The following is a 24,901-nucleotide window of genomic DNA, read 5'->3' as shown; positions in this document are numbered from 1 at the left end:
TATGGAAAACATGCACTGTTAAGGTTCCCTGAGGACTGGAGTTGGGAAATACTGTAGTAGTATCTAACACTTACCTTTCCTGCAAATTCTTCATCTTCATTGGGCTGGGCGTGTGCAGTACACTGTCCTCACTCAAATGAATTGGTTGGATAGCTTTCTGTGTTACACCAGAGCTAAAACCCGGTTTATTGCAGGGTTAACCTGGGTTGCTCCTAGGTGTAAAAGGGGCCAGGTTTGGATTCCCGGGTCGAGTGACCCGGGAATCCAACCCAGGTAACTTGCAGGATTTAACACGGGAACAATCCGTGAAATCCCGCTCGCTAGGCTGCGTTCACACGCAGCCAACTGATTTTTTTCAATGTGCACATGCGTACGTATGACAGTGCGCGTGCGTGAACCAGTGTGAGCAATCGGGAAGCGTGCGCTTGCTGCGCATAGACTGCCCGGCTGACTGAGTGACAGGAGAAGCCGTTTGTGGGTGGTGACGGGCTGGCCACTAGAAACGGGTAGTGTAGGTGCGAACGCAGGCGTGCCTGAGCGTCTTTGCGCTGTTTCAGAGATGTTCATAATTAAGAGATCGCGTCATAGTACACGTCACCTGGTTGTATTTCACTCTGAAGTGATCGCAGTGCTTGCGGTAGGGTATGATCAGCTACAAGTGCTGGTACTCAATGTACCGATGGTTGCATATACTTCCTGGGGATGACGTGCACAAGTGGGCATCTTAAGACAGGTTGGTGGGCGTCTGCATACACAATGTGATCGCATGCCAAGACATAGTGGGCATGCTAATGCCTTGCCATGCGCTCGCTCGCCTTGCCGAAATTTGAACTAAAAGCGAAGAAATATGTTTATTCAAATTGAATATTAAAAGTAAATCACAGTCTGAGCTCTTCAGTGGTTTAAGATTAAAAACAAAATACCATGGAAGGTGGGTATGTATGACACAGAAGAAGAGATGTCAGAGCAGCAAATCCTGAATTATAGTCATTTTTATTGATGTTTGTGCTCGTGGGGATGACTGTGCATAGCGAGTATCTTCTTTCTGAAATGAAAGGAAATAATCAATATTAACAGTGTTACCAATTAATAGATTCCTATTGAATTCTCAGTCCAGTTAATGTGCTCACAGAGAGAATTCTGAACAGCAATACACCGCTATAGAATTTAAATGAACTGTCTAGACTATATTAATACCAAATCTATGAAGAATCAAATAAGAACATTAATAGCGTTTATTTGAAGTGCATGCATACAATTATATTAAACACCTGAAAATAGAACTAAATGTTTAAAAGTTATACAGACAGTAACTTATTTGTGCCAATGCACATTACAGTCCAGTTATTTTTTTGGAATAAGGCTCTGTGACTGGGGCGTAGAACTGAATATGATATTTACGTACCACCATATTGGAAAAATATACATTTTATTCTATAAAAAACATACAGTCATTGTTTTCTTACAGGTTTTGGGGTCAAATGTATACAGTCTAAAATTCATATCTCAAAACAGAATAGATCTAATTTACATTTGCTGCTATTCATTTAAAAGATATTTCCATCACTAGTGAGAACGTGTAATTCATGTGTCACAGTCAGGGCCATCTTTACGTATAGGCAAACTGGGCAGCTGCCCAGGGCCCCACAATTCTAGGGGCCTTTGAACCGGGGCAGGCTGGGGAATATCTGCATGGAGTGTGCGGCCACTCGCTCCGTGCATAGGGCAGCCAGCTGAGGGGTAGGCAGAGAAAGATGCTCTGATTGTGTATTACACACAATCAGAGCAGCCAGGCAGCATTCTCTACCTGCCTCACAGCCTGCAGCCACAGTGCCAGACTTAGGGGGTGGGGTCACAGGGGGCACGAACCCCTCTCAGTGGTCCTCCATACTTTATTCACAGCTGCAGTGAAGAGCAGGAACTGCACCGTGAGCTGGAGAAGAGGAGAGGTAGGGGGTCCTTATGTATAAACATTGATTTTATTGAAAGTACCAAAAAATCGAAATGTTCAATTTTATTCACTGTTTACATTTCTATTCCCGTGAATGGGTGAGTAGGGTCCCAGTGCATTGCTTTGCCCAGGGCCTAAGATGCTGTTAAGATGGCCCTGGTCACAGTATTATGCCAAGAGCTAAATACATTAATAACATGTTTACTGATTGTTAGTATATAACTGCTTTACACGACTTACATCTAGGTGCATGTACAAATTAATGCAATGATTGAATCCCTGTACGTTTATAAGAAAAAATGTTTGTTGATCTGTGTATATTTTAGGCACAACATGCACAGCCATTACACGTTATGTAGTACCTCCTCCTTCCATTTGTCCTTACATGGAACAGCTCTGGTGCCCAGGCTAAACAACTCATGTGCATCCTCTTTCCCAGCTCCTATTCCTGTTACATGTACAAATACCCAGGCAATATATCACTATTTTAATGGTGCATTTTTTACAAAGCACTGGCTAGTACAGAAAAAACCTAACATGCCAGCACTTATAATTGGTGTAATTAGCTATTTAACTATACATATAACTAGGAAATCATTGGCATGTCACTGGTGGCTCTGACTGATGCAATAAAAACAACTTTCTTTTTTTTTACTATCCATTCTGTCCAACTTTTATAATTAAAGCTCTTATTGTATTGGACCCAGTATCAAGTTTATTTTATTTTCAGTTATTATATAGAGAATGATGACTTGTAAAATGAACAGAATTTCTGGGCTTTCATACAACCTTCGTAATGTAACAGGTTATGACAGTAGACTAGACTGAAGCCATGTGTTGATCTGGTTGATGACAGTAAATATTTCTTCTGCAGACATATTTGAAGAATGTCTCCTGCTGTTCACCTTCAGTTGAGGAACATCAAGTTGAAGTTGCAATCACACTAGTGCGCCTTGACTTGTTTATGGGACAGTTTCACAATGTGTTGCTGACGTCAATCACTGTCTTTATTCAAGGAAGCCTCACCATAGCCAATCTAGGCACATCCGAGGGTCGCTTCCTGCAGGTAAAGTCAATCAATATGTATTCCTGTAATACAATTACTGTACCTGAATGTTTTAGCTGTAAAATTGGAAATTCCCATAATTTGCTTAAACTATTCTATTTGTGTACTATATGGGGTTGGGTGCAGGATTCTGGGGGTCGGGATGCCGACAGTCAGACTCCCGACTCAATTTGGTATGTCTCCTAACCCTAACCCACCTTTCCCACAGCCTAACCCTTCCCTCCTGCAACCTAACCCTAACCCTTCCCCCCCAAAGTCTAACCCTCCCCTTAGTGCCTAGCCCTAAATCTATACCTCCCCTTAACCCTAATACTTACCATTGGGATGCCAGCAGTCGGGATTCTGGCACCGGGTTTTCGACTCCTGTCGGGATTCCAGCATCGGTATTCCCGACCGCCAGGATGGTAACTACATCCAATACTCTGGAGATCATGTTCTCCGGCACATTATTTATTGTAATGCACCATGGGCCTCATTTACTAACAAGTTTTATCACCAAAACGAGTGATAAATTCACTCTGTATGATAAATGGTGCTCCAGCCAATCAGCTCCCAACTGTCAACTGTTAGAAAAATGACAGTTGGGAGCTGATTGGCTGGAGCACCAGTTATCATACAGAGTGAAATATATCACTCGTTTTGGTGATAAAACTCGTTAGTAAATGGGGGCCCATATCTGATACACTACTTCACATATTTTATCCCAAAAATATACATGATTTAGTTGAATAAATTGTCATGAATGGATATAATGAGTGTTTGCTGTGTAGTTATTACATCTCTTTAATTCTACTTGGCGATCGGTAGCACTTGGCACTCTTCTGTCAGACACTGCCATCAATATGTTGATAGCAGTTTATCTCAGTATTATTCAACTATCCACTAATTTAACAGCCATTTGTCATCTTATTCCAATGTTTTCAGATAAAGAGGGAGATGTATCAAGCCTTGGAGAGAGATAGTGGAGATGTTGCACAAAGCAGCCAATCAGCTGCTAGCACAGTCTGAGAAGTGACAGTTAGAAGCAGACTGGTCGCTTTGAACAGCTACTCCAATTTAGCTCTCTCCAAGGCTTGATGCATCTCCCCTATAAGCTGCAGTTATTTAGAAACTAAGAAAATGTAAAACTACATGTTTTGCCTTATTTAAAAAACAAAGTAGAAAAAGACAAAATATTAGAAGCATTGATTCAGATTGTTTTTACTACCTTTAGCTGTTTACATATATAGCACAGTTGGCATAGTGGTTAGCAGCTTTAGCTGTTTACATATATAGCACAGTTGGCATAGTGGTTAGCAGCTTTAGCTGTTTACATATATAGCACAGTTGGCACAGTGGTTAGCAGCTTTAGCTGTTTACATATATAGCACAGTTGGCACAGTGGTTAGCAGCTTTAGCTGTTTACATATATAGCACAGTTGGCACAGTGGTTAGCAGCTTTAGCTGTTTACATATATAGCACAGTTGGCACAGTGGTTAGCAGCTTTAGCTGTTTACATATATAGCACAGTTGGCATAGTGGTTAGCAGCTTTAGCTGGTTACATATATAGCACAGTTGGCACAGTGGTTAGCAGCTTTAGCTGCTTACATATATAGCATAGTTGGCATAGTAGTTAGCAGCTTTAGCTGTTTACATATATAGCATAGTTGGTACAGTGGTTAGCAGCTTTAGCTGTTTACATACGTATAGAGCACAGTTGGTACAGTGGTTAGCAGCTTTAGCTGTTTACATATATAGCATAGTTGGCATAGTGGTTAGCAGCTTTAGCTGTTTACATATATAGCACAGTTGGTACAGTGGTTAACAGCATTACAGCCTCACAGTTCTGAGGTCATGAGTTTAATTCGGGAAAAAGGTGGAGTTTTTATATTCTTCCAGTGTTTGTATACGTTTCCTTCAGGTGCTCCAGTTTCCTCCCACAGTCCGAAAACAAACTAGTAGGTTAATTGGTTTCTGACCAAAAATGAACTCTAGTATATGTGTGTGTCCATAGGCAATATAGATTGTAAGCTCCACTGGAACAGGGACTGATGTGATTGACTGAAATATTCTAAAATTCCCTTAGCAACCAATTAAATTCTAACTACTGTATCATTTTTTAGAAGGTACCAGATAAATGATAGTCAAGAGTCCAAATGTGCAACATCTCGACTCTTCTAAACTCACACTTCAGTAAATTTAACCTGCAGCCTGCAAAAGTACAGTTATACCCCTTTTACACCGGAGCTAAAACCAGGGTTATTGCAGGATTAACCCTGGTAGCTACTTGGTGTAAAAGGGGAGAGGGTTGGATTCCCTGGTCGAGGGACCCAGCAATCCATCCCTGCTAATTTGCAGGATTAAACACTGGAGTAACCTGTGAAACCCTGCAGTGTGAACGGCGCGCTCCGGGTCACGATGACCTGGAGCGCGCCGCATGACGTCATCTCCAAGCATCCACTTCAAAACCCGAAAAAGCCGGGTCTATGCAGACCCGGCTCCAGTGTGAACGGCGCCGACTAGGAGATATCCTGGATCAGCGCCAACTAAATTTCGGGTCTGATCCGAATTGGAATCCTGTTCCAACTCCGGGTCAGACCCGGAACTTAGGTGTAAAAGTGGTATAAGAGAAGTGGAATAGCTCATTATATATAACCACTTTTAATGACACCAATCACATGAAGTATTCATGTACATTTTTTATTTGGTTTTGATGTTTAGTAAAATATCAAAATGTAAATATTTAGAGTTTTTTTGTTACAGTATAGATAACATACAATGGGTGGAATTCAATTAGCCCCGTTAAGTTAACGTGTGCTAATTGATCGCCAGGGATCTGTTCAGTTAGCCCGACTTAACAGGGATTTTTGTTTGGGTCTCATGAGACCCAAACAGAAGTCCCCGATAAGTATACAATTAACGGATGATAACACCCAGTTATCACTTTTAAAAAAAAGTTAGAATTTTTCACGGACTCTATGCGTTAACGCTTGTTAACACTTAATGCCCCTTTTTAACGCTCATTAAATAGGGGTTCAGGTGAAAAAGGGAGTCTAATTGAATAGCCTAAGGCGATAAAGCATACCTCTCTTTTTTACCCGTGCAAAGTTATTGGGTCTAATTGAATTTTCCCCATTATTGTTTATTTGTAGTCAATGGCTTGAAACATATACCCCTTTTACACCTAAATTCCGGGTCTGACCCGGAGTTGGAACAAAGTTCCTATCCGGATCAGACCCGGAATTTTGCCGGCGCTGACACGGGATATTCCCGAGTCAGCGCCGCTCACACCGCAGTCGGGTCTGCATAGACCCGGCTTTTGCGGAGTGAAAGTGGACGCCTGGAGATGACGTCATCTCCAAGCGCCACTGAAGCCGGACCAATCGGCCGGCTAGCAGCGCACTCCAGGTCTTCGTGACCCGGAGTGCGCTGTTCCCATAGCAGGGTTTCACGGGCTACGCCTGTGTTAAACCCTGCTAGTTACCTGGGTTGGATTGCCGGGTCACTCGACCCGGCGATCCAACCTTCTCCCCTTTTACACCAGGGAGCTGCCCGGGTTAACTCTTCAAAAACCCGGGTTTTAGCTCCAGTGTAAAAGGGGTATAATAATTGCAGAATATGTTCTGACACAGCGAGTGTGTTAGTCACGGCTTGTATGCTACTCGCTGGCAGCTTTGTATTGTTAGCTGGTGTGAATATGACAAAACTGAAGAGTAAAGTAGTACAGTACTTGATGCAGCTGCCAAGTAGAAAGAGGAAAAGAAAAAAAAATGTACTTCCTTCCTCTCCTGCAACTTGGTGAAAAGCTTCCATACTCGGTATTTTTTTTTTTTAATGAAACTGCAGCTGTTTCAGCCTTTTTCATTGATTGTTTCCAGTCTGTGTCTGGGAAATGGAGCTCGGAGTACAGCTGTTGGGTGCAATGTGAATCAGGAATTTCACAATGGATAGTTTCTGGAAAGTGTAAAACTGTGTAGTAAATGCCCGGTAATAACACTTCTCCAACATGTGCAGATATTTCAGGAGAAATGCAGAGGGAATGTCAATGTTTGCTTCATGATGAACTTGTCAATCTGTAGATTGGGTCAATTATTGTAAAGCAGCAGTTGTGTCCATTATGTGTGAGGATCAGAGCATGAAGCATACACACTGAGAGTGGGGAAATTGCAGGCGTAATGACATGTTTTTCTTCCACAGCAAACTTTGTGTGAACAAAGGAACATTGTCTAGCACCCATTAAATCAGTCTCATTTCTGTATTCAATTCAATCACTAAAATTCTTACAAATGAAAACTGACTTGTTTGTTTCAAAATGTACAGAAATATACATAGTTATCATTGACACACATTGTAGGTACATTTTCAAGAGGCATAAACCCTTGGAATTATTTTATGTTATAAATTAGACGTTTAATAACTGAATGGATTCCAAACACACAAGATATGGTAAAAGCTATTGTACGGTACTGGATCTAGAGTAATAGTGCAATAAAATCCCCCCATTATATGCCAGTAATATATCCCTTCTAAGGATAAAGGGCTTGATTTAGAGATGGGCCCATATTCAATTAGAAGTGAAAAGTCTGATGCTGGACTTCACACCGTCATCGCGGTTTTCAGTAGCGAAAAAGTAATGCGCTCGTCCCCGCGTATTCCCGTGTTCAATTACAAGTCGGCAAAAACAGGATGTGGCGAAACTCAAACAGGCGAAAAGTCCTGTCATTTTTACGAAAATCAACCTGACACCCCCCCCAAAAGATGCTCTGACATGGGGGTTCACTATGGGTACCCCTGTTTAGCCCTGCTGAAGGTATTTGGGGTCTTTGAATGGGCTCAATAGGCGCTATTTAGCGTCTGTCAGCAAGTGGTGAAGAATAACATTTTGCAACATTTTGTGGGTGGAAATAAGTATTCCCATCAAATATGGGGTACATGAAAATGGGTGCAAGCGTATTTTAAAGTTGCTAAAGTCTAGCATTAAAAAGCGCCAAATACGCACCTTCAGCAAACACCTACAATCAAAAATACACCTCCCCCATACTTCCAGACCACCCCAAAGGCTATTTCGCTAGTTTTTTAAGTTGTGCCCCCACTTTGATTTTTTTCGGCCATTTTTTTCAAAGTGCACGAGATGTCTAGACATCTCCTTGCTGCATCTGCGATCCCATTACTGCGACCGAGGTTACAGCCAGGTATCACCATCGCGACCAAGTAAGTTCCATGTACTAAAGCAGCCATTTCATATAAGAGGATGCTATATGTATTATAACAGCGTGTTTGTGGGTTGGATGCTATAATAATGAAGTAATACAATACAGTAGTTACAGTAGTCATCAGGAACTTATGGGGGACATACAAAAGTGTTGAAGCGCTACGTCTGCCATGCATAGTAATCATCTGTAATGTCAGTTATCAAATTGGTGCAAAATAAATGAAGAACATGGTTTCTGTGCAACTATGTATACATGTGGTCATGTCAACTGCATTCATCAGCACATGCACTCAGAAATCTCACTATCATTATTATGCATAAACCGTTTTGAATTTGGATAACCAGACATCTTCATTATGAATATTAGTTTAGGTGAGTACGTGTAGAACAAGGAAGCTGTAAAGAACACACCTGAAGCTACACACCAGTATATTATCTATCTGTCTTTCAGATTGTAATTTCTCGTTCTGGTCAAACTCAACCTCATGTCAGTATTCAGCTGGATGCACATCCTGTTTCTTCTGCACTAGTAATGAAGGATTCATCAGAGGAGAATGGTTATGTCCTAGTTAGTACAGGAATGCAGGTAAGGCATTGCCAACCATGATCCTATATTGTGAATTATATAATCATATAGACATATAAATATTATATAGCATTTAGCTATAAATAATAAAAACATAATAATTGGAATAATAATATATATTTGTATTGTTTGATGAACAAGTTTTATTCAAGTCCTATTTGATTTAATTATATTTGATTTTATTTATACTGTTAATATTAATTTTGCTATAGATCACAGATCACAGTTCTTTATTTTGTATTTTTGCTTACGATTCCCCTAGTAGCAAATCTAATCAGGAAATAAAAGCAGTATAAAAGTTAAATTAGTAAATATGTGAATATGTATTCCTGATGAACCAAAAGCATTGAATTTAAAATGAGTTAATTTCTCACAATATATTTCTTGTCATTAAAGGGTCAGAATTACTTGCTTTTTAATGACTTCTTTCCTGTCCTGTTCTAACACTTACTATAACCTGCAGATGTATCCTTATTCACCTAGCCTCAATACGCTACACGGCGCGAGGCACCAGGCGAAAAGTGTAGCATACCATCTTTGTCTTTACATTTTGAATCTTATTCGCATCTCACAGTATACCAGAGACGCTAGGCTGCGACTTTCACAGCGCATGAATTCACAGATGGAGCACAACGGAATTTGGTGTGAAAAAAAACAGCGGCCATTGCATCGTAGTACTTAGTACACAGATTCAGACTCATTTGCACACTGATGTACAAATTTCAAAAATCAAATGAATCAGTGTAATCTAACGGAGTAGTATTGTTGCCCAGGACCTGATGGGCCAGAGAGGAGCTGTTTGGCGCAACTGAAGCCACAGTGTATGACGACACATCTGTACGTTGTCAAATTAGAGGCAGTTGCTTCTCTAATTAAGCAGACGGAGTCTGAATGACAGTTTCATACACAGGTATAGGGACAGATTTGTCACAGTGGGGGAGATGTTTCAAATCTTGGAGAGAAATTAAGTGGAGAGAGATAAAGGGGTCTATGTATTAAGCCTTGGAGAGAGATAAAGTGGACAAGATAAAGTACCAACCAATCAGCTTCTGTCATTTTTAAATCACAGCCGAGCTGATTGGTTGGTACTTTCTCTCCGTTCACTTTATTTCTCTCCAAGGCTTAGTACACACAGCTGTGCCCCAAATTTATTGTATGCCTCATAGACGTGCTGCTGAATCTACCACTCTATCGGGTGACAATGCAGTGCCAGGGGCTGGGGGAGTTCCTGCGTCAGCCTTGTCATCAGTAGTACCATCGGGACTGAAAGAGACATCCTTGTATTTATTTATATTTTTATATATTTTGTGGACTCAGCAGTGCCCTCCACTCGTAGGCTGGATCCTAATTCATTTTATATGCAACACTTGTATATCTGTGTGGGACTGAGTCTCTGAATCTGTATATGAAGTGTTATAATGTAGTGGCTGCAGCTTTTTTCATTCCAAGTTCCGTTGTGCATCATATACAGACTCCAATTTCAAACAGGTATACAAGTGTCACATATCAAATTAATCAGCACAGTCTGCTGGTGCGTCCTAGTCCCATTACATTGTGAATTAGACGCATTTACGACAAAAAAAGATGCCCAACTCTAGCAGTACAGCCTAGGACCAGACGGCTCACTCAGGCCAAGCAAGTCGTGTTGTATGGTGTATTGAGGCTAGATGTATGAGGACACATCTGTAGCTCCGGCCCAGAGTGTGAACCTTTATGAGCTCTCATCAGGACACTTTCCTAAAGATATGGGAGGAGTTGCAACAATCTAAAGTGGAGTGGTGAGAGAATAATTGACATTTTACTTCCATGGTTTATATTTGAAAATGTAATTGTAGGGTATTTAGTCATGTTTTAAACACATGTAAAGCATTGTAAAGGGAGTAAGAGCTAAGAATATGTGTAACATTCTACATTTGTTCCTGGTGCAGATCATAAAGATCCCATTAGAAGGCCTCGGCTGTGAACATTACAGATCATGCAGTCACTGTATCAAAACTCCTCCATATTTGAAGTGTGGCTGGTGCAAGAATCAATGTTCCAGAAAAAAAGATTGTTTAAATGCAGAATGGACTCAGAAAACCTGTTCGCCAGTTGTGTCTGAGGTAACAAACATGTTAAATGTAAATATGTTTTTGAAATTATGCAATTTAATTGTAAATTGGTTTAAATACCAATAATTTTATAGGTGGCCTGTGAGATAAGCTTCCAAATTATTATGTATTTTGTTTAGGGCTTGCTAACTAACACACATGCACGGAGCAGGGTGGTATTCAGAAATTGTGGGTCTTGGTACTGACAAAATAGGGGTGGTTGGAGCTATAGCAACGGGGTGGCATCAATTTGTGCGATAACCAATTTAAAAAGTTTAAAGGCCAGTACACATTAAACCAGTGACAAGCGGTGAGGTAAATAGCTGGGGAGGCACTGGCTAGTATCAGAGTCAGATTTACAGATACATATATGAACCCGAGGGTACATGTGGGCATTATACAAAGGTACAGCAGTATATAGTGCTGGAAATTTGGTGTGTTTTAATCAGGGATGTGCGGAAAATATAGACAGGGGAGGCAGTGCCTCACCTGCCATACACTTTTTACTCCAGAGTTTTTATTATAAAAATGATTAAATAATACAAAGAAGTTATTTATAATATTTATAGTCAAAACTCTAGAGTATACCGAAGTATGACAGGAAAGACTCTGCCTCACCTGACCGCACTTCACAATGTGTAGTGAGTACCGACCTCATAAGCAACGGCATCCAGCAGGGTGCCGACATCGGCAAGTGAATACACATGGTGGGGGCCTTGCTGCATTCGTCAGCATGGCCCTCGCTAACGATGTCACCGCGGGAGTGCACATCATCAGTGATATTGAGGGTACACACTAGACGATGTGCCCGATATCTTGTCCGATCCAGCTGTATCGAACAAGATATCCTCTAGTGTGTGCCCGGCATCAAAGCTTGGGCTGTGGGTGTGGATGTTATTATAACATGTTAATCTATCTAATCAAATGTCCTGACTCACTGACTCATCAATGAGTCCAAACCTCTGGATCTAGAAATGAAAATCGTGGAGTATATTCCTTCCATGACATAGGTGACCACTAAGAAAGGATTTTTCTAAATTCGACTCCTAAGGTGGTGAAAAGAGCTAAAATGTTTCCTCCCCCTGTGCAATGTCCTGCCTGACTGACTCATCATGGCTGTAGCACAGTTCAGTATTCAATCACCGACTGTCATTCCAAGTGCTGCCAAACATCACTGCCAATTGGTGTGGATCCCCTATTTGAATAGTGAGAGGAAAAATTGTTAATACGGAGGTGAGAGAGGAAAATGTGTTACAACAGCAGTGAGAGGGGATTGTCTTACTATAAAGGTGAGGGAGTGGAATGTGTTACTAAACAGTCATGGGAGGGGAATGTGTTACTACACAGGTGAGGGAGTGGAATGTTAAATGTGTTACTACAGGATGAGGGAAGGGGAATATGTTACTACAGGGGTGAGCTAGGGTAATGTGTTACTCCAGAAGTGAGGGAGGGGAATAAGTTACTACAGGTATGAGTGAGGGTAATATGTTACTACAGGCGTTAGGGTGGAATTCTATTTCTACACAGGTGAGGGAGGGGAATATCAAAACAGTAAGTATCAAAGGTCTACCCGGGTGAAACCGCGTACATCATAAAATATATCTATAGAAAAGAACAGCCGGAGCAACATAAAATACATTGAAATAGCCAGTGCCACATAAAAAAACCACTGAAAAAGTCAGATCCAAATATAAAAAAATTGAAAAAGCCAGATCCACCTAAAGTACCACCATAATACATGTGCGGTTCATATTGGAAAGCTTTCACTGGCGAAAACTGGCAAATTTTACTGCTGTCTGGGATTTCACCAGTGATAGCAGCGTTAGAGAGAAAAAAATATTTAAATCAGAAGATTGTGCTTACCTGCCATGCTCAGTTTTCTCCACGTTGCTTCTGATTATCAGCCAGCAGGATCCCATCGCCTTCAGCAGAAGAGGAGGAAGGTGGTAAGAGATGAAGAAGGGAGAAGTGGAAGATGAAAGGGGGTGGCGGGATGAGAAGCAGGGCAAGAGGAAAAGTGGTTTGTAAAGGGCACAGGGGAAAGGTGGGTGGTGGGGGGACAAGGGAAAGGTGGGTAGTGAGGGCAATATATGGGAGACCAGTGATGTCTGGATATGGGAGGGCTGCAACTGGAGGGTCACAGGACAGGAAAGACGGGACCTGGGGGATGCAGGGCAGGGAGTGCTGGACCAAGGGGCACTGGGCAGGTAGAGCAAGACTAGTGGGAAGTGCAGGGCGGGTAGGGCAGGACCTATTGGGAGCACAGGTATGGCTAGACATGGTGGGAGAGGAGCACAGGGCAGAGAAGGCTGGACCTTAAATGAGGGGTCCAGGGCAGGAAAGGCTGGACATTAATGAGGTAGCACCGGGCAAGGCTGGACTAGGGGTGCACAGGGCAGGGAACTATGCCATAATCCATGTACCTGGTTACAGCTGGCACTGGCAGGAAACCATGGTGAAACAGCGTCAGTGGCATTTCAAATATGGACCCACCCGCGAACCAATTGTAACTCGTGGGCTTGTTGATTGGCTGTCGGTCCATGAGCTCCAAGTGGCTTGCTGTTGGAATTATATTTGAAATGCCGCTGGTGCTCTTTATTCATGGCTGCCTGCAGATGGGCCCAGGAACCAATCTGCACCGCTGCCATCCGGGCCCCCCTCTCTGACCAGGCCAGGACTCCAGTCCGGGCAGTCTCCCCTGTTGGTGGCCCTTGTACTGGGAAATGAGCAAAACACATTAATATTGATTTATATATGCAAAAATGTCCGGATGGAGCCACAAATGTATAATACAGAATATTTAATCCTTAAAGAGTCCAATACTGGTACTTCTTTTGTATGTAATTGTTCTCCACACTTTGGAGTTCTCCCATTGGGGTGATGTAATGGAGAAGATGGTATCTTCAATGAGAAGTGTCCCACAGATTGTAAGTCTTTATACAGTCAGGTCCTATAATGAGACTCTTGCACAAGAAGCACCCAGAGAGCAGTACAACAGCTTTTAGTGTGAAGTATTGCAAATTTATTTTGCTTTAAAATTAACAGACAAAAACATATACATAAAAAGTTGACTTAAACTAATCAATAAGAAGCTTACTTTCAATTAGTAGAACTCCATTAATGGTATATTGGCATTAATATTCCTTAATCTGGCCCTGTTGTTGGGGTAAAGGTTTTTGACTGTTGGCAGACCAATATGGTGTATCCATATAAAATCACCCTACGCGTTTTGTCCTTATGACTTCATTAGGGATATAGCAAGCTATTACATTTTATTGAATTTGTGGGATCCATTCTTGACAGGGGATCTGTCTGGAGGTATGGCCAAGTTGGTAACACTGTGTTATTGTAATTCCCTATTTTACCACAGATGCAGTGTAAATTATTTTAATTTATCAAGTATTTAAAATCAAGATTTAAATATCCAACTTGCTGTGAGTGGCGGCAGTGGATACTTAATTACCGAAGCAAATTAATATTGTTTCTGTGCGGGGACAGCTCTCCGAAAAGCAGCTGTCCCCACGATCCGCTAACACTGCTTCTTCAGTAGCAGTATTACTTACTGAAGATATGCCGGCCATCTGGAGCAGGGGGTCCAAGAACCAATGCCTTCTGAAGAAGGCATTGATTCCCACAGCCAATTCCAAAACACTTTTAGTTTTCAGAGTTTGTTGAAAACTAGGCATCCCCATTGGGCCCCTAATAATGAATGAGCGTGTTACTTAAACCATTCAGAAAATAGCATTTCCGCATGTGTAACAATCTCATTTAGGATGATGAATCTATAGGTACTGTAGTATCTCTTTAAATTGAAGGTGATGAAATTAGGTTAATTTGAAAGATTATTCACATAATAATGCTTTCTAGTGGTCTGCCAGAGTAATGAAACCACATATTAACATTTGAGAATGCTTTAATATAGCCTTAACATTTATGATTAACATATAAGGGTCCCCCTCCCCAGTGTTGGCGGATAGCAGGCACTGCTACAGTCCCCCTCCCCAGTGTTGGCGGATAGCAGGCACTGTTAAGCACTTCATTGACAATTTTTTACCCAGCAAAAACAGGCAGGAATTGTTGTTGTGTTTTTCATTTAATATAGTTTAAAAAAGTTTTTTTTTTAAATATATTTGAATATTTTATTGAAAGAAAAATATGCCTAAGGGTTGTCTCACACCACCCCGTGTCCATAGGACCCCCATTGGCAATACACCACCCAGTGGTCATAAACCCTAATAAAACTACCCCACACACACACACTTAATAGTAAAAAAATCCCTTTTTTATAATCCAAACCCCGCCCTGTAAAAAAAGACCCTGTTTTTTGCACAAACACCCTCCTCATTCTCCTACCTTGTGATCAATGTAATTTTTTTTGCCCCCCCCCCCCTTTAGCATCATCTAGTTTTGTTTTACCCCACCCCCATAGGCATATAACCCCCCGCCCCCACATGCAAAGTGCAGTGGTGCATGTGTTAGGGAGGACTGAAGATCAGTCGTCTAGCTGCAGCTGATTTCTGCATTTGCAGAGATGAGCCAAATAGTGTTTGGGGGGAACTGTGCAGAACGAATTTCCACTTAAAAAATTGGGACACACAGCCGGGCGGTGTGATCGCATGTGATGGGACTTTCGGCCTGATTCAGTATGGATCGCAACTGCAATCGCAATAGCGATTATGCACGCAGTCTCACTGTGAAGATGTGCTAATGTCTGTGATCGCTATGCCATACACAGCCTAACATAAGGATGCCCACCTTACCTTACACACATCTATAATAATACTTAGCAAGAGTGCGAAACCATCGGTAACATCGAGTACAATCGCAGCCTCACACACACTTGCACACGGTCTGACCTTACTCAGGAATTGCTAACCTCATCGCGCGCAGTGAAAGCCCAAGCTGCGTATGGCATCGCCGTGGCTAATTTATGCACGCCCATGCAACGGCTTTCAAATGCACTGGCATGCCTGCGTTTTGCCGATCCCCCCGCCACCACCCCCAGACGGTACTTCCTGTCAATCACTCTGCCATGGGTCTGCGCAGTCCAGATCGCAGTGGAGTGTTCGCGTACTGCGATGCATGCGCAGAACGCAACTGTCGGACGGTTGCGTGCGGAATCGCAGTTGCAATCGCTGCTGTTTCAGGCCTTTTGTCAGCTGAAGCACAGCTGGCTGCGGTCGCCTCACATGCAACCATGCCATTTAAGTGGTTGAAGCCAGGAAATTCACACTCCTACTCAGCATGTTTATAGTGATTAAGGTTCCTCATTGGACAGAAAGCGTGGCCAGTCAGATCCAGAGCCTTGTTCATACTTGAAAAGCGTCTACATGCCATCTTTACACCTGTACTTTCCCTGGCTTGAGTAGTAGGTTCATTGTTCAGCCATTTTACTGTATATGCTCAGATATTTGTTTCTTTAAAACTGTTCACTTATTTTCCTAATTTCAAAATAACATTCACACTGGGAGTTTGTTAAGACACTTGCAACAGTGTCACATCAATGACAAAGAATAACAGATAATATACCATCAAAGAGCTCATCTTCCAGGATTACTGCCATATGCATAGTTTAATTGATGCTATTAATATTTCACAATCTGCTCACAATCCTTATTGTTCTAGAAAGAAAGCAATATCTTCTTATAAACACACTTGGAAATTAGGAAGAGTGTCTATAAAACAGCTGCTTATATCATTGGTTGTTTATTTATGCTGCATTTAGCATAATGCATTTCTGCTTAAAGCACATTATGTTGTACCGATGTGTCCACATACATCTTACCTCCGTGCGCTACAAGTCACGTTAAGCATAACGTGTGAGCGCTGTGCAGCTGAGTAGCGCTGAGCGCCTTTTTGTACGACTTTTTACCTTCAAATAGGCATGCCGCATATAATCAGCACTTTGCAAATAAGACCCATTTGAAGGTAAAGAGTCGCACAAAAAGATGCTTGGCGCTACCAAGTCACGACACGGCATGGCGCGACTAGAAGGGTTGTTTAATGCACAAGTAAGTAAGATGTATGTGGACACATCTGTAAAATCAGCTATATAACTCCCTTATCTTATTTACTATGTTATACTATATTTTCATATACAGGTATCTACTTACATCCATCCTAGATTTAGTGGAAGTGATTAATGTTACTAGACATATAATTTCATATAACAATTCATTATGCAGACTACCAAAGGGGAATACATCCGTCACACAGACATGACTGGTAGATTTTACTTTTTGTTAGCCATCCTATTATTTTTACAAGTACATCTCTGAAGTACAGTACCTTTAAATGAAATGGTGTGTTATGAAATGAAGGCACTTGAAAGAAGGATTTCCTAAGCGGAAAGTGAACATCAGGATCCCAGTGTTGTCACCCAATTAAAGCTAAGTGATCTAAAACTCACTTAGAATAAGATTAAAACAAGAAGTTGTATGTTCTTCTGACATCTCTGAACTGTGACCTTTACACCATGAAATTCAATTAAAACTGGCTGTGTACCTATTCCTTTGGTTATAAATCATGTCATAGACTTCAGGGAAAGCTCTTGAAGAACTATGTTTTTTTTTAAAACCTTGCATTTATGAACAAGAATCTTGTGAAAATGATGTATGAGATTTTCCCTGTCCGCGCATATGATTATGAACAAAAGGTTTGCATGTATTTTGAAACTAAATTTGTGGATTTTTATTTTCTAAACAGTTTATACCAGCATTTAAAATGGTTACACATAGGGCCTGATTTCGTTTATGTACAAATCCAATGATTCTGAGTCAGCCCAGACGCAGACCCTGTTCCGCACATGTGCACAATGGGTCCTGCGTGATCGCTCGCAGTCCCCCCTTAGCCACAGCATGCTTTGGTGTTTGGGGGGGGGGGCGTGGGCAACAACCAGGACCATTCTACAAAACGAGGATGTGTCATTTTGTAGGCGTGCTGAGCCAAATGTCTGCGTCGGCAGACAAAGACTTCCTACACCCGACAGGGAGGTTCTGACAGCCAGGCTTAATAAGTTTCAGCTTACGCGGACTGACCAAGGGCAGCAACCATCGCGACGATCCGATCCAGAGCAGCATTGCGACTATCCAAGCAGCATCTTCGGATTCAGCACAGATGCATGCAGAGGTGTCTATTTCCTACACACTCCTCCTGCTGTGTTTGCATTTTACTTGTATGGTATTGCACAGACGCTTCGGTATTGCACAGTCACTTCCACATTAGAATCAGGCCCTTAATGAACTTTGTATGACAATATGATCCAGTAAAATAAGTAAAGGCAGTAATATATAAATTACTAGCTGAAGTACCCGCCATTGCCCAGGTTTAAATCTTCAAGTTATTAAGTTTTATTATGTGATGTTGTCCAAATCCATTTGTGGAAGGCCAAGAACAGGCTTCCTGGGTCAAAGTTCTGCCCGGCTCACTCCGCTGAGAGGTCCGACCAGGACCCCATCCAATCCATTAGACATCACAGACCAATTACCACCACTCTGTGACGTTTTCATCCAAATCCATCCAGTGGAAGGCCCAGTACAGGCTCCCCAGGTCAAAGTTCTGCCCAGCGTACACCAACAGGAGCTCTGACCGGGACCTCAACCCCCTAGTATGTCTTCTGAGATCCAATGTTACCACTCTGTGAAGTTTTCATCCAAATCCATTCAGTGGAAGGCTCAGAACAGGTTCCCCAGGTCAAAGTTCTGCCCAACGTACACCAACGGGAGGTCTGACCGGGACCTCAACCCCCTAGAATGTCTTCTGAGATCCAATGTTAGCACTTTGTGAAGTTTTCGTACAAATACATCCAGTGGAAGGCTCAGAACAGGCACCCTGGGTCAAAGTTCTGCCCAGCGTACACCAACAGGAGATCCAACTGGGACCTTAACCCCCTAAAACCTGCCCAGGACCCAACTGGACCACTTCACGTTGGTTTCATCCCAATTGGTGCAGGGGTGTTCAAATGCATAAACAAACAAACAGACCAATGAATTTTATATATAAGATTAGTCCATATGTTATATACAGTATTTTGGAATTTTTGTATTGCTGGAATATACATTTCTATACCTCCCAACACTTGGGCTGTGATAATCTGGATAACAGTGAGTGTTTTAAGAGGAAATATCCACCTTTTCAACACATTGGACCACCTCCATCCCTCTTCTATTCCTTTTATTGGCACCCATTCACTGCATACCTTTTTACATCCGGCATAATCAGGACAAAGCCATGAAAGGAACAAGGTGACAAAGCCCCCAAACTGGGACTGTACCGCCTAGGCATTCTGGATACATTGATGTTCTGCTACTTTTTGCTACATATGATATAAAAATACACATATGTTTATGTCTATAATACTCTACTGGTTTTAAGTGATTTTACAGTGTTCTGAACTTATTGGATAGGTATAAACAGTACTTTATTACCAGAATGTTTGTTATGTTTCTTAATGTTTCTTTTTTTAATTTTTTATCCTGCTAATGCTCTGCAGTATTTAATTGGGCCCACATACAGCAAAACATGCCATCATTATGGTCCAATCGCATCTGTACTTTAAACAATGCAAGTAGTTTTGCAAATCAGTGATCATCTTAGAATTCTGATGACTGATTTATTTCCTACAAATAGAATGCTCAGTCCTTTTATTTGTGGTACAGCAGGCTGCTGTGATACTGACAGATGTATGTGATATTTATTGTTAATCATTTGCTCACTGTGCTGTATTGTAACCTTAGATAGATTTTAACATATGTGAAAAGCCAAATACTGTGTGTCATTAAGTGATATGCACTTTACAATTCATTATCTTAATTGGTATGTAATGCCAAAATGATGTGACTATTTTAATTGATTGTATAAAGTTGTGCTTGTACATTTGCATTTTGCTGAATTTATAGTCTATATATAGCAGGGGCTGCTTGGGGTAGGACTGGGAACACATAAGGCTAAATTCTGCTGGTGAAATGTGAATAGTCTCATGCCCAAATGAAGAATGACTAACTTCTAGAATGACTAGAATATTTAACTCAACTGTTTTAAATATCTTGCTTATCTCTATTGATAAAAAATAAATTCTGAAGAAGTCCATGTATTCTTACTTAAATATCTTATGTCAGACTGTCAAACTGTTATTTATTAATTATGCTTCTCTTCCTCCTAATTAGGTAGGGTACCTTATTATTGGCAACAGATATATTGGTTGATCACTGGTGCCCGTCGGCCAGTGTGTACCAGCGATATGTCTGTGAACGACGTCGTTCACAGACATATCACGCCGACTGTGCTGCACAGCCGATGGACAGATATATCTGTAGACGTATCTGTCCATCGGCAAGTGTTGTACACATGCAGTAGCAGCCGCGGGGAGGAAGGGGGACCTGGAAGATGATGGTCTTTCAGTGTATATGAACAACTATCATCTACAGATACATCTGCAGATCACTCGATCTGCAGATATATCTTTGCAGTGTGTACCCAAGTTTAGTCTAACGGAGCCAAATGCCATTATATCATCCTGTGATTTGCTCACATTTCCCCATAGACGTAGCATGATTCACATGCAGCAGCATTTGGGGGGCGGAGCGGGGCGTGGCTGTCTGCCGTTCCTAGAAAAGGGGGATTGTGGCCCCCATTTTCCAGGAGGGACGAGGCCAGAGTCTGCGTCGCATTGGTGGATTTCCTGACTTATAAGTGACCATGCACCAGCCAGGCTGAGGTAAGCTCCTGACCAATTGAGCAACCATCGCGACCATCAGTTATGATGGTTGCAATAGCGATCCGAGGCAGGGTCTACGGACACTGCACTCGGATTGGAAATGCAGCAAGGAGGTGTCTATTTCATACAGACGCCTTCTGCTGCATTTACATTTTGTCGGACGGTGTTGCAAAGCCACTTCTGTGCGGCTGTGCAGTACCGACCAGCTCTGAATCAGGCCCCCTGTCTCATAGTCAGTTGGCAGGCATGATGTGTGCTGCAGGGAAAGTGTTATTGGAGGGGACGAGAGCATGTAAAGGGGAGACCTAGCATCTATCAGCACTTAGCACACACCTGGGACATTATCAAGCCCCCTTGTAATGTGGTCCTGCTCCTAGTCCCGATTCTGTCTGCTCAGATATTGGTACAGTAGGTATGTAATATGGTTTGAGTAAACTTGAAATCCCGCACCAAGACCAATCCTCAATAAAATGCATAATACAGGGATCTACAAATATATTATAACAGATGGGAGATAATAACTCTAATCCCAAATATATGTTGGAAGTGCTACCTGCTGCTTAAGTGTTAGAAACTATTGGTGATGACACCCATTTTAAAGTATATGTAATAAAACTTAGTTTTATCAATTAATTTTTGGGGGGACCTGAGTACACCATATGAGAACTGACTTTTTGCTTCTTTGTCTTTATGATATGTAATATGGTTTCCAGGACATATAGGTAGTGCAGCAAGTGGCATAGTCCTGGACACAATACACTCACATACAGTGGATTTACTGTACAATGAGCAATGTACGCACAGCACAAATTACCTTGGTTTTATACTAGTGTCCTCTTTCCATCACTGAAGCGCATTTCACAAATCCCATTCTGCAAATCATTGCCTCATTTTTGCATTGCTGCACAAACTAGGTAAACCTGCGCTCCTGCTCTGTTCTATACTAACAACACCCTCACTCAGTTCCCAACTCCTCACTTGGGACCTTTGGACTTGTAAAACTAAGGCAATTTGCACTGTGCAAGCTTCTGCTCCTCTCTAAGCGCCAGTTTATGGATGCATAAACCTATGCTCTTTGGCAGAGATTGGAAATCTAGACATACTTATGTTAATCCAGGCACAAAGTACCACCAAAGAGGATTTTGCTGAACCGGTTGTGTCTGGTTCATTACATTTGGTGGACACAGCATTTATATATAATTCACTCCATCTGAATGATAGACCTATAGACAGGTAGATGCAGGGCAGTTTCTAGGGTCTGAGGCTCCCAGTACGAGCAGTCAAAATGCGCCCCCCCCCCCTCCCCCAAGAAGCAGCAATATTGTGCAGTGGGCGTGGCCTCATTGTGAGGAGGTGTGGTATCACAGTAAGGGAGCGTGATCTCGAAAGACCACAGAATGTCAGCCACTGTGACTACTGAGTATAGGGGTGGCTAACCTGTCAGAGGCAAAGTGCTGAAAAATATATGTAGCTAAATCAAAGACAGACAGCATGTGCAAAAAATGGGGTGTGGCCTAGCTGTCACAAGCCCACGCCGCATTTCTGTGTGCATGCCTTTGGTGTGACATTTGCAGAAGTACGACCTTGCATCATACTCGTTTTTAGTTGCGTTGGGAGCGAACCCAGCACATTGAAAATACAAGCCAGGTCCACATAAAATACACTGAAATAAGCCAGGTCCACATAAAATACACTGAAATAAGCCAGATCCACATAAAATACACTGCAACAAACCACTTCCACATAAAATATATTGGAAAAGCCAGAGGCACATAAACTACGTTTTAAAACCACATCCACCTCAAATACATTATTAAATCCAGAACCACATAAAACACATTATGTGTAATAAACACATTGAAAAAACATGATTCACATAATACACACTTCATTCCAGCCCCCTCCCTTGCCATTCCATCCCGACAGGTCTTAGGCTTCCCCCCCACTGGCTCTCAGGCAAAAGTGCCCATTATGCAGTGCCCCCTGTAGTTGTCCCCATATGCAGTGTCCCCTGTATTTGTGCCCCTTATGCAGTGCCCCCTGTATTTGTGCCCCTTATGTAGTGCCCCATGTATTTATGCCCCTTATGCAGTGCCCCCTGTATTTGTGCCCCTTATTCAGTGCCCCCTGTATTTATGCCCCTTATGCAGTGCCCACAGTGGTAGTGCAACTTATGCAGAGCCCACAGTAATGGTGCCCTTTATGCAGTGCACCCAGTAGTAGTGCCCCCAGGAGTGGTGCCCCCTATGCCATGCCCCCATTAGTAGTGCCCCCAGGAGTGGTGCCCCCTATGCCATGCCCCCATTAGTAGTGCCCCCTGTGGTCATGCCCCCATCAGTAATGCCCCCAATAGTAATGGTCCCTGTTGTAGTGTCCCAGTAGTAGTGTCCAAAGTTGTATTGCCCCCAATAGTAATGTCCCCTGTATAAATTCCCCAGTATTAATGCCCCTGTATTAGTGCCCCCAATAGTAATGCTTCCTTTGTTGTAGTGCCCCAAGTAGTAAAGCCCCAAGTAGTAGTGCCCCTGGGCCCTGAGTAATGCCCCCAGTAATAGTGCCTCCTGAGCAGTGCCCCCAGTAGTGGTGTCTCCCCCAGCAGAAGTGCCCCCAGAGTAATGTCCCTAGCAGTAGTGCCCGGGTGCCCCCAGTGGTAGTGTCTCCCCCAGCAGAAGTGCCCCCCTTGTAATGTCCCTAGTAGTAGTGCCCTGGTGCCCTCAGTAGTAGTGTCTCCCCCAGTAGAAGTGCCCCCCTTGTAATGTCCCTAGTAGTAGTGCCCGGGTGCCCCCAGTGGTAGTGTCTCCCCCAGCAGAAGTGCCCTCAGAGTAATGTCCCCAGTAGCAGTGCCTGGGTGCCCCCAGTGGTAGTGCCTCCCCCAGTAGAAGTGCCCCCCTTGTAGTGTCCCTAGTAGTAGTGCCCGGGTGCCCCCAGTAGTAGTCTCTCCCCCAGTAGAAGTGCCCCCCCTTTAATGCCCCTAGTAGTAGTCCCCGGGTGCCCCCAGTGGTAGTGCCTCCCCCAGCAGATGTGCCCCCCCCCCAAGTATTGTCCAGGCTGCCTGCACAAAAAAAAACAGTAATACTTACCTTCAGCCCCGCCCCGGCGTCCGCTCCTAGAAGTAGTGCCCGGGTGCCCCCAGTGGTAGTGTCTCCCCCAGCAGAAGTGCACCCAGAGTAATGTCCCCAGTAGTAGTGCCTGGGTGCCCCCAGTGGTAGTGTCTCCCCCAGCAGAAGTGCCCCCTTGTAATGTCCCTAGTAGTAGTGCCCGGGTGCCCTCAGTAGTAGTGTCTCCCCCAGTAGAAGTGCCCCACTTGTAATGTCCCCTAGTAGTAGTGCCCGGGTGCCCCCAGTGGTAGTGTCTCCCCCAGCAGAAGTGCCCCCAGAGTAATGTCCCCTAGTAGTAGTGCCCTGGTGCCCTCAGTAGTAGTGTCTCCCCCAGTAGAAGTGCCCCACTTGTAATGTCCCTAGTAGTAGTGCCCGGGTGCCCCCAGTGGTAGTGACTCCCCCAGCAGAAGTGCCCCCAGAGTAATGTCCCCAGTAGCAGTGCCTGGGTGCCCCCAGTGGTAGTGCCTCCCCCAGTAGAAGTGCCCCCCTTGTAATGTCCCTAGTAGTAGTGCCCGGGTGCCCCCAGTAGAAGTCTCTCCCCCAGTAGAAGTGCCCCCCCTGTAATGCCCCTAGTAGTTGTCCCCGGGTGCCCCCAGTGGTAGTGCCTCCCCCAGCAGATGTGCCCCCCCCCAAGTATTGTCCAGGCTGCCTGCACAAAAAAAAAACAGTAATACTTACCTTCAGCCCCGCTCCGGCGTCCGCTCCTAGTAGTAGTGCCCGGGTGCCCCCAGTGGTAGTGTCTCCCCCAGCAGAAGTGCACCCAGAGTAATGTCCCCAGTAGTAGTGCCTGGGTGCCCCCAGTGGTAGTGTCTCCCCCAGCAGAAGTGCCCCCTTGTAATGTCCCTAGTAGTAGTGCCCGGGTGCCCTCAGTAGTAGTGTCTCCCCCAGTAGAAGTGACCCACTTGTAATGTCCCCTAGTAGTAGTGCCTGGGTGCCCCCAGTGGTAGTGTCTCCCCCAGCAGAAGTGCCCCCTTGTAATGTCCCTAGTAGTAGTGCCCGGGTGCCCTCAGTAGTAGTGTCTCCCCCAGTAGAAGTGACCCACTTGTAATGTCCCCTAGTAGTAGTGCCCGGGTGCCCCCAGTGGTAGTGTCTCCCCCAGCAGATGTGCCCCCCCCCAAGTATTGTCCAGGCTGCCTGCACAAAAAAAAAACAGTAATACTTACCTTCAGCCCCGCTCCGGCGTCCGCTCCTAGTAGTAGTGC

At 43.4% G+C, this 24,901-nt stretch overlaps 1 protein-coding gene across 1 annotated transcript in view; it reads left to right on the top strand.

Annotated features, from left to right (window-relative positions):
* Window positions 1-24,901, top strand: part of MET (MET proto-oncogene, receptor tyrosine kinase) — a 174,958-nt gene that overhangs the window by 84,625 nt on the left and 65,432 nt on the right. Inside the window, exons 4-6 of the mRNA XM_088456256.1 lie at window positions 2,826-3,017; window positions 8,662-8,796; window positions 10,725-10,898. Coding sequence (XP_088312382.1) covers window positions 2,826-3,017; window positions 8,662-8,796; window positions 10,725-10,898 — 501 coding nt within the window. The remainder of the gene's footprint in view (window positions 1-2,825; window positions 3,018-8,661; window positions 8,797-10,724; window positions 10,899-24,901) is intronic.

The sequence above is a fragment of the Taudactylus pleione genome, unplaced genomic scaffold (assembly GCF_031769625.1).
Source record: "Taudactylus pleione unplaced genomic scaffold, aTauple2 ptg000041l, whole genome shotgun sequence".
In the NCBI taxonomy this organism is placed as follows: Eukaryota; Metazoa; Chordata; class Amphibia; order Anura; family Myobatrachidae; genus Taudactylus; species Taudactylus pleione.
The sequence above is the reverse complement of the archived record's forward strand: the minus strand, read 5'-3'. Positions and strand labels throughout refer to the sequence as shown.